General features: G+C 41.0%; 2 protein-coding genes across 2 annotated transcripts; one reads left to right on the top strand and one right to left on the bottom strand.

Annotated features, from left to right (window-relative positions):
• On the bottom strand, positions 1-2,562 carry r3hdml (R3H domain containing-like). The gene is made up of 6 exons (XM_084681379.1): positions 2,557-2,562; positions 1,508-1,837; positions 1,091-1,209; positions 805-907; positions 508-623; positions 1-346 (listed from the first exon to the last, which is right to left on the bottom strand). Exons 1-6 carry the CDS (start codon positions 2,560-2,562, stop codon positions 214-216), a joined length of 807 nt encoding a protein of 268 aa, XP_084537505.1. The 3' UTR covers positions 1-213.
• A 4,852-nt stretch (positions 2,563-7,414) lies between these two features.
• Positions 7,415-9,488, top strand: fitm2 (fat storage inducing transmembrane protein 2). The gene is made up of 2 exons (XM_084680462.1): positions 7,415-7,605; positions 8,194-9,488. Exons 1-2 carry the CDS (start codon positions 7,433-7,435, stop codon positions 8,762-8,764), a joined length of 744 nt encoding a protein of 247 aa, XP_084536588.1. The 5' UTR covers positions 7,415-7,432; the 3' UTR covers positions 8,765-9,488.
• The last annotated feature ends 948 nt before the right edge of the window (positions 9,489-10,436 follow it).

Genomic DNA, 10,436 nt, shown 5'->3' with positions numbered 1-10,436 from the left:
ACACAGAAAGTCCCACAGCTGTCCCCCAAATGTGTAATTGACTATTTCCCCCTTGATATATTTTGAGGAATTCCCAACATCTTGCACTTTTCTAAAAGTCTTAGAATATTAACGAGAGAGAGAGATGAGATGAATTCAAAGTTCACAAAAAAAAATGGGAACTTCGGTAATTTCTTCTGTTAAAACATCAGGAGAGTTTCATGTGTTGTACCTCTAATGCCTCTTCCTTTTCTTTGGTTTGGAACTAGTGGAACATTGGTTTCCACGACAGGAGCCTCCATAGCTTGACGGACAGGCAGAACAGGGCTTACCACGCTTGTATGGTGCTTCTCCAACCCAGTTACCTCTGCAAGGGCAATAAAGCATGTTCCAAACTGTTTACTCACTGTGTCTATTCATCAGAAAATGTGTTGTGAGTTAGCCTGTGTTGAACACATGGGTATGCCTGCGTACTGTTGAGCATGCAGAACAGGCAGACAGAGAGAATACAGTTGTATCTGAACTTACTTTATAGAATAGTTGCAAACTAGAAGCACTGCCTGCTTCCAAGTGCTCCCAAACACGTACATGTTTGAACATTTGTTCAAAGCACATCCCATTCTGTTGGTGCTTGCCCACACCATCTAAAACAGATGAGATTCCCTTGTTATCCAAAACGACTCAAACTTTCCATTGGATGCTGTGTAATGTATAGGAGAACAAATATATGTTTTTACCAGTCCACTAATAAACCACGCTAGTTTGTCAGCAGTATCGACAGGTAAACAGTGTTCATGTTACAAAGGTAGAAGATTGAAACCCCACCTGTGTGTAGTGAGTACACACTGACCCACTACATCTGTTAGGGTAGGAGAAGGAGTTTTTCTCATCATGCCATGATCTCACCAACTCAATGATCGACCGGTACCTGAACAAAATAAGGAAGAGGAGTGCCATAGTTTAATGAAGTACTTATCTTTCTCCAAACCCCACCAAATCAATATTGGCTTTTTCAGTAACTATTCATATTTCTGTCCATTATGAAAGCAACACATGTTCAGCTGGATGATCCTCACACCCAGTTCTGACTCTGCATGACAAGGTTGTGTACCTTCCAGAGTTGATTGACAGGTTTTGGCCCATATATTTCATGGCCTGTGTTGGTCCATGATCCCATATGCAGCGTGAAGCCCAGGAATCTGCTGAATTAGCCAGACGCTCATCCCACACCTACAGAGAGCAGAGGAAGGGAGAGGGCAGGTGAGGTACACCACAATAGAAAGAGAGAGAGTGCAGCAGTTCAAAACTTATCTCAGATTTCCAAAAGGAAACCATACCAGAATACATTTGATCATGATGTTCCTTATAATAACAATATCCACTTCTGAATATTCATGGGGTAAGATTTTCACACTATTAAGTCTCTCAACAGAAACTTGAGAACCCGTCTGGTGTAAACACATGTAGTACAGTAAAGTGGTGGCCAATGTGTGTCCTTGGTGTGACACTGTATCTATTGGGGCCTCACCATGTACTCCATATTGGCAGCTGGGGGAAAGACCTGTGAACGAACACGGTTATGGTAATCCAACAAGGCCTTCATTTCCTTGGACGAGATGGCTCTCTTCCGCCTGCTGCGAGGCATGTTGATGCTAGTGAGATTCCTGATGTCTGAGTCCGATGCCTCCCAACCAGCACTGGTCACGTTGAGGAGGGTTGTGGGGCCAGACAACATGGAAGCAGGCGTGCCTAGGTAAGGCATTGTCCACAAGATGGCAGCAAAAAGTAGCTGAGCGCAAGCAGCACCCATCTCCACCCTCCTCTGAGAGCTTGGGCAGCACAGGGCTTGCACTGGCCTCTGAGTTGTGGAGAAGAAAGAGGTTGAGAGTAAGTAAATTCACTGTGGAAAGTTTCAATTTCCCTTCATAAAATAACACATGGTTAACATAACCATAACATGGTTTACTGGATTAAAATTCAAATTATTCAAATTGAATGAGGTATTTAATGTACAATGAGGTAGTTTACCATTGTTGCTTTGTTTTCGGTGTGCTTGTATGTGATTTAAACAATTTAATAAAAATATATTAACTGTTAAAATAATTGAGAGTTTCTCTCATTCTTTCAACAAGACTGTATTCAATGTAAGCACTTTTTGTCCTCTTCTATAATTTTGTAATTTGATGATTTCCATTATCATCTTCTATTACTCAACTGTCTTTTTAATACACAAAATATATATTTGGAGGTAAACTGTAGAGATAATTTTCTGTATAGACACACTGAGAATTTCAACAACACTAATTTCAGTAATAATTTGATTAATGACTAAATTAATGTTGTTATGTTTAGCTAAAGTTGTCAGCCCATATCATATCTATATAGCAGAAAGTACATCAACTTTTACAACCAAGGTATCTAATCATCTTATCCTGACACATACTTAAAGCAGCAATAAAGTATGGAACACATGATATATCCTACAGAAGTCATAATATCACGCACAGTGGTATCAATATGCCAGCATGCAGATAAGAGACAGAGAGAGAACTCTAGGACACATAAGGCTGCTCATACCTGCATCTGTGATCCCGTTCTTGCAGGGCGGGTTACAGTTGGGTTAGAGGCAAGCCAGGCAGGAGCTGAGAAGCGGTGCAGATCCACACTTAAACACGAGCCTTTGCAAACAAGCCCACCGGACATATGTGGCAGGGAAATTTAACTGGGCCAACTCTGTCTGAGGGTATCTGACGCACGAGCCTTCCAGTCTTCTCCATCCTCCCACAGGGATGTTCCTACAGGCCAGAGAACAATTTGATAGGTGATTTAGTTTCCTCAGTGCAGGCCCGTATTATATAAACTCACCACTACCTTCCAAGTCTTGTAGAAACCACAAACACAGAGCATCACCAAAATGAAAGAAAAATATTTGATCAGCCATCCTCTGTTGATGGTTCCATATGATTACTTGATCATGCACAGAGACATCTCCATGGCCACTGGTACTGTTGCACTGATGCGTTTGATTGAACATGTGGAACAATTCAAACATCTGATAGTAAGGGATAAGTGTTTCCAATCAAAAGGAACAGGGAGGATTTATAGATAGGAAGAATACCTCCAATTCATTGGGGATTTGGAACATGTTTATTTGACTGTGTTTTATGTGAGAGCTTGGGACTGCCTCGGGAGCTGTTTGTAGAGGGAAAACGCGTTTTGGCTGCCCCTTCACCTCCCCAAGTTGTTTCAATAAAACACAATAAAATGTTTAAATAAACATGCCTCAGGGGAGGCAGGCGGTGAAGAATGCATATGAAGCAAAGAAGCAAAGGTCCCAGTTTGAAGTGACTGCAGAGTCAGCGCTCATCTCCAGCTGTCTCTGATTCCAGGAACAGTGGCCTATCCTCTGCCATCAGTAATATATACCTCCAGACCCCGGCCACTGCCAAGGTACACGGCACCAACTGGCACAGTGCTACCACCAGCATTTGGTCAGAGAGATCACGGAGAGGAGACACTGGCTCCTCAGTGGAACAATTATATAATTGTGGAGAGAGAGAGTTTGGAGAGAGAGAGTGTGGAGAGAGAGATTGCGGAGAGAAAGTGTGGAGAGAGAGAGTGTGGAGTGAGAAAGTGTGGAGAGAGAGAGAGTGGTGCTGAACTACATTGGAACACTTGGATGCCGTCCCTGGCACTGTAATAGAGTTGAGAGACGATTGCGATGTCTGCCTCCAATACGGACCAATGAAGGTCTGTGTGATGTGTACTACTAAGTGTGCTTTTGTGAAGTAAGTCCTACAATGGGGTGATTCACTAAGGAATCATGTGTCAAGTGTTTATGTTTCCATGCTGTGATTTGGTTGGAAAACCTTTGTAATCCCGTTAGCCAAGGCCGCTGATTCGAAAACCCTAAATTATATGTTAATAACCAATGACCACCCAAACTTCTGAAGCTGTGACGGAATGGGAAATGAGCATGAGCCACGGCCCTTCCCTTAGTGAGTGTCTTTACTTTGTAAAGGCTCCATCCACCCCTCTCTCCCTTGAGAAAAGATGGTGTGTGTACAGAATGACATGCACTCTTTAACTTGGGCATTCCAAGTCTTTCTCCTGCATTTTATGGATATGGAGAGAGTCAGAGGCCGACATGTGTTTAGACATTTTAGAAAAGGACAATTAAATACATTTCAGTCAAATTAGATCAAATATCATTAACTCTACAGCATTTATATGTCAAGTCAGGGTTTGGTGACATATTTGACACTTTCCTCTGTTTTAGTCATATCTTGACAAGCTATTGGTATGGGAGGAATGTGACAGATGATCTATCAGACGGATGCAACTAGAATAATGCAGACAATGAGACAATAAGAACATAGAATGAAAACAAAACCAGCATATTGTAATATGGGGAGTCCTGAGTGGGGACCTGCACTGCAAGCTTCACCTCCACATTGCAGTCGTGTGGCATGAACAGCCAGCCAGACTGTTTGAGAGTAGACGATTTTGTGGGACATTACATTCAATAAATCAAGCTTAAGAAACAATGTGGTTCTTGGTCAAATAAAGAAAAGAATTGGTGTTAAGTCTGCTTGGCAATGTCCTGCATGTACAAGTTATGTCTTTGTCTCCGTATTTTACACAACTGTTTTTGAAACCATAAAGTCATGCTGTTTTGGAATAATGTGCCCTCTCTAAATCTCAGATGTGTGCAAAATGTTTGGGTCTGTCCAGTACTACTGATTATTTCTGGTGAAATTCTAGGTACATGAGGTCACTGCTCAGAAACTGGACACACATAGACTGTCAGTCCTTCAGTCATCACATCCATGAACACAGCTGTAGTGTCAGGCGGAGCTGATGTGCGTCCACGTCCATCATGACCCCCAGATGTGTACTCTCTCCCAGGTCAGGTAAACATCAACCATGTTTTCCTGGCTTTCCTCTTAACCAGACAGGTAGATACAGGGCTGTAGCCCTGCAGGGTAACCTGATTGAGCACCAGTCAGGCTTGTGAAAAATGAATCAATGGATTTTTGATGGGTTGGATGAGTGCAGCCTGCCCCCAGAACTACACCAGCTACAGCAGGGCCTTGTGAGGCCCTGCATTCAAATTTAGCAACAAGCACATTCATGTCAGTTCTACCACCTAGTTAATAGTTCTGTCAGCACACATCAAAGGAGAGAAAAAATGTTGAGTAGTAATATAAAAGTGGATCCATCATGGCCTGTATCTGAAGCAGACATTGAACAGATCACACGTTGGACCGAACCATTCGAGAGTGTTGAAATGAATGATGCCCTGTGTAGGTAACATTCTTCCTATAAAGTCAACAGTGTGGATTGATTCCCTCTCTTTATAATGTGTACAGTACACGGACAAATGTTTTCCTCCTACCCTCTCCCACTTGGCTGTTCCTTTGCAGCTGAATGTATGGACATGTACTCTGAAAGACAAAGAGAAGGTCAAAGGGTTCAGCATTGCTGGGCCTTGTTCCCTTCCAGTCAAGGAAACAGTGGAGTAACGCCTAGCTCTGTGTGAAGCACGTCATTCAACATAAATCCAGGAGACCCGCTCTTAGTGCTGCTGGGCGATGGGTTGTTTCTCATGTCAGCAGAGTCCAAACTTTGTTTTGGCGGCCCAAAAACAAATTTACCCAGTGATGTAGCCCCTTCCCGATTATCCACCAAGGGAGGGATTCTGGTCTGTTCCATACAGTAGGGAACTTGCAGGAATCAGAGGAATGATAGAGCTTTCTGGCATAAACTTTTAGTCAAACCATCAGGGTAATCAAAAACATTTCAACAACTACGTAATAGTTTTGACCTCAAGCCCAGTGGGCTATTGTGTAGCATTTCACTGTTATACAGAGAATGAAGAAGGATTATTGCCTCGTAATACAGCTTTATATATCACACCTATGAAAATCAAAAGGCCAGCGAAAGGTTAAAATGACATTTTTGATTTTCAGCTTGACATTCAGTTGCATGCACCAAGTTAAAGATTATTTCCTTTGGTTAAACAACAGATCATCTTCAACACGATAAATAAATACAGGGATGTAACGTTTGAGATTGATAGCCTGGATCTTTACTGAAGCACAGCAAAACTATCCAATAAATCTGTGCAGGTCATACTAAAAGGGGTCTGTCTGAATTGGGTCAAGCCTGGAAAGATGAAACTCCAGACAAGACAAGCCTCTCTGAGATCATCCAGTCCCCTGCAACATGACATCATCCGTCTGGGTCCAGACGAGACGCAGCCTGTCGCTGCACCCTTGCGTACAAAAGCACACTGTGACCTTGTCACATCTGAGGAGAGCCAAATGTTGCACAGAAAACTCGACATACTCTTTGGCCTGGTATTTACACTGAGGAAACATAAAACGTTTTCAAAAACGGAATTTTATGTGTCTTTATCCCAAACGTTCAGCTGTCAGCCAGGCCCTTCACCTTAGTTGCACAACAGCTCCCTCCTCTTCCCCCACCCTGCTTCTTTTTGTTCTTCTTCATAGCATTCCAGATGTCACAGCAGCAAAAGTGCCCATTATTGGCTCTGAGCCATGAATCAATGCAGTGGCATCATCACCCTATAGACTAAAGGCTTGTCTGTAAACTCTTCATTCAAACCTCTCTCTCCTGTGATGCAGACGTTCTGGTGTGAGGTGGGCAGACTATGTCAAAAGTTTACCCTGTGAAAGCAGGAGGGTTGTAAGACCTTGTTTGGCAGCACATATCCTAATTGTTCCAAATTATGGCTTCAGCCAATCAGTATTTTATCTCACTCCAGACAATGTAATCTGGCATGGTCGATGAGTGATTATAATAAATGGATGTTTTGTTTGTGGTGTGATATTGCATCTTAGTCACACTCTATATACAATAATCACCTTCTAAATTATTCACAGGACCTTGTAGTGAGTGTGTCTGTTTACAGGGCAGTAGCTGAAGCCAGACACCTTCACCCAAAAACATGTCCACATAGCACAACACAGTGGTCCAAGGTTTGTGTGGGCAAACATCACCCAGTAGCAAGACAAGAATGGAAACACCAGTTCCTTAGTCTCAAAGAATCTCTCTCTCTCTCTCTCTCTCTCTCTCTCTCTCTCTCTCTCTCTCTCTCTCACTCTCTATCTCTCTCTCTCTCTCTCTCTCTCTCTCTCTCTCTCTCCAACACCATGTACGTCTGAACATCCAATCCTTTGTGGGTAGACTGCCATCTATGTGACATAGGGTGCTCTGCAGGTAATAAATGTAGTTGTTTAATAAAATCAAACAATTTATTTCACAATTTGTATTGCACATGTTGAAGGACTACAAATGAAATGTCACAATACATGCTTACATATTTTACTTGTAATATCCAAATTCCTGAGCTAAGGTTAGGCTGACGTCAACACCGACCGGCCGGCTTGTCATTTCAGTGTTGGTGTTCAAGAGGCAGCGTGTCAACATGGCAGGGACAGCTGTCCTTGTGGCGAAGTTGGTCGGCCTTTGGAAGACTACTTTTTTAAGCAATTATTTCCATTGGCTTTTTCTAGGCATTTCAGTACTGGGATCTATACTCAAGTACGTGGATGTTGTTCCGAAGACATACTTCAGCGACAGCAGAAATATCCTGAATGTGTAAGTGTTCTCAATGAATGCTAGCTGTCATAATTTAGCTAGCTATCTAGGAAACATCTATAACCAGCTTGTTATGAGCTTTGCTAGTGGGGCAGTTTATCTTAAGTATGTTGCTCGAGCTCAATAGCCTGCTCAATGTGTCGGCTAAAGTCCAATGAGAAGGATTCTGAGAATAGGCAGAGAGTATCGGCAGAGAATGTCCGGTATTAGCTTGCATTGCTAGCTGTGAGCTAGCTACAGTAGATAACATTAAGTAGCTGTATGGCATGGCTTCTTTGAATACTCGTTTCTAATTGGTTGGTTACGGGGTTCTACGTTCTCAGAATTTTTTTTAAAAAGTAGTTATGTAATGAGCGCAATAATGTATAACACATTTTGAGTGGGAAAAAGCCTTCAGGGTAAATCAAGAACCCTAACCCATCAACCTGTCGGCGTTTATTTCGCAATGATGAACATTATGCCTTAGTAGCTAGATAGTTATCGGTAGGATAGTGTAACTACACTGTAGTTGCGCCTGTGTTCTGGAAGTAGCACAAATGTACACACAGCTTCAGCTTGACCTCAATTTCTTATTGTCTTCTTCCTTAGATATTTTGTCAAGATATCCTGGGGATGGACTCTGTTGCTGTTGGGTCCATTCCTTTTCTTTTTTTACAAAAAGGATAAGTACATTATCTTCCAGAGGTTGATTTCACTGATGGTTGCAACCATTATCTGGTATGCTTGTACTGAGACCTTCAACTACATCGAGGAGATCACTGGCACCTGTGATGAATCTGCTCCCATGGAAGACTCTCATGAACCGTACACCACCAAAGTTAGTTGCAGGAAGGCTGGCTTCCTCTGGCATGGTTTTGACATCTCTGGGCACTGTTTCATCCTGGCATATTCTGCGCTCATCATTAAAGAGGAGATTGCACCCATGGATGTAAAGAAACCTCACAGCATCCTCATTGATGTACTATTCATTTCCCTAAATGCTATTGTAATGATCTGGATCTGGATGTTCATTTGCACCTCTGTGTATTTCCATGATCTACTTCATAAGGTCTTTGGGACCCTGTGTGGGATACTGTGTTGGTACCTGACGTATAAGGTCTGGTACCCAAAGCCATTTTCCCCTGGACTCCCACGTAAAATAAAGAAACAATCAGTCTAAACTTGTAAACATATCTAGAACAACATGGTTGTAATGTTAATTTTGTCCTCATTACACTTGCTTGAAAATATGTATTTTTCTGGGTCCAAGTTGACCGTGCTATTTTAAGTGTTCTTTCCTACAGAAAGGTCATTTTCAAAAGGGGCAGCTGGTGTTCTTAAAATGACACTGGGTAATCTGAGACAAATGCAGAACATGGGACTAATCTATGGGCCTATGTATCAGCTAGTAGAGTCCGAAACATATCCTTTTGTTCATTCTTCCATTGCTATGTTGATGATTTTATGTTCATTCACGTGAGATATATAATCTATGCCTTTTTTTGATGAATGGGGACACAAAGGCATGTTTTGATGTACTACTGTATTTATGGTAATTTATTTTGAATGTCCTTTGCTAAAAGATATTACAAAAGAGTGGTGAGGCACATGATTTGTTCTCACCATTTGCCAATGAATTACTTCACTGTATTTTCCACAACCATCTGGAAATAACAGGATCAGACATGTCATTGAGCTAACATTGTAATGTCTGCTGTTTGATGAACTTCATGCACAATGATTTCATGTAATATTTAGAAATTATATTTTGTTAAGGTCCAAGGTAGTCTCAGCCAAGTGCTCATGTTTTCTGCATATTACCATATTTCATATGAACTCATTTTAATATGATTATTTTACTTATGGTAGGTTGAAACACTTGAATAAAGTCCTTTTTCAAGGAACAGCTGTGTCCTGCCTTTGATTAAAGGGACAGTTCACTCAAGTACTATGACCTTTTAGGATGATATGTTTATAGTCATGATTTGAAATGATCCAAATACAATTTCAGAATCTACATGATCAAGTTTACATTTTAATAATTTATTTGTCATTGATGGCAACTGAATAAATTAAGGCTTATGAACAGACATCATAAAAAGCACCATAAATAAATGCATATTTATAAATATAAAAAATAAAAAGTAAAAAATAAGAAAATACTATAGTGAAATTTAATGGTCACAAAAAACGACAAGGATTTCTTAACTTGTTTAAATTTGTCCACCACTTTTGTGAAAGCCATGAGAGCCAACTTTCTGCTCGAAGCAAGGAGGTTGTATAATAAACAAACATTAACAAGCATTCACAATTAGTGGCCGGTTATGAAGCGTAATCTCTCCATTTGTCTTGACAATGACAAATTTCACAGTTTGTTCATTTACTGAATTTGTGAGATTCCCAGTATCTATTTCAGTGGAATGTTCTAGAAACATTGTTGTATGGCTATTACAGTAATGTCAAACAATAATAAATACAGTCAATGGTGCCCCTTGCAAACATCCAACTTTCAAAACTGATTTAATATAGATTTTCTTTACCTAGTGGTCAATTCCGTGACTTTCACATCATTATTTACAATTTGTCCCCATTAAAGAGAACACAATAATCTTTAGGAAAATGTAATTTTTCAGTTCATCAGGAAGAGAGGAAGCTATGGGACAAAACTATCAATGATGTTCTACAGCTGACAGACACTGTTAATGAGACATTGATCTTAGTCTTTGGTTAAACATCCTTTACTGCACCAGCGTCAATTATCCACGTAGATGTTGAACAACCTTCTGCAGCTTTGCTGTTAAACTGTTTCTGTGGCAACCGAGAGATATAGCCATAGCATGTAGTCCTATTGG

The sequence above is a fragment of the Hypomesus nipponensis genome, chromosome 18 (assembly GCF_054491055.1).
Source record: "Hypomesus nipponensis isolate SF chromosome 18, ASM5449105v1, whole genome shotgun sequence".
NCBI lineage: Eukaryota > Metazoa > Chordata > Actinopteri > Osmeriformes > Osmeridae > Hypomesus > Hypomesus nipponensis.
The sequence above is the reverse complement of the archived record's forward strand: the minus strand, read 5'-3'. Positions and strand labels throughout refer to the sequence as shown.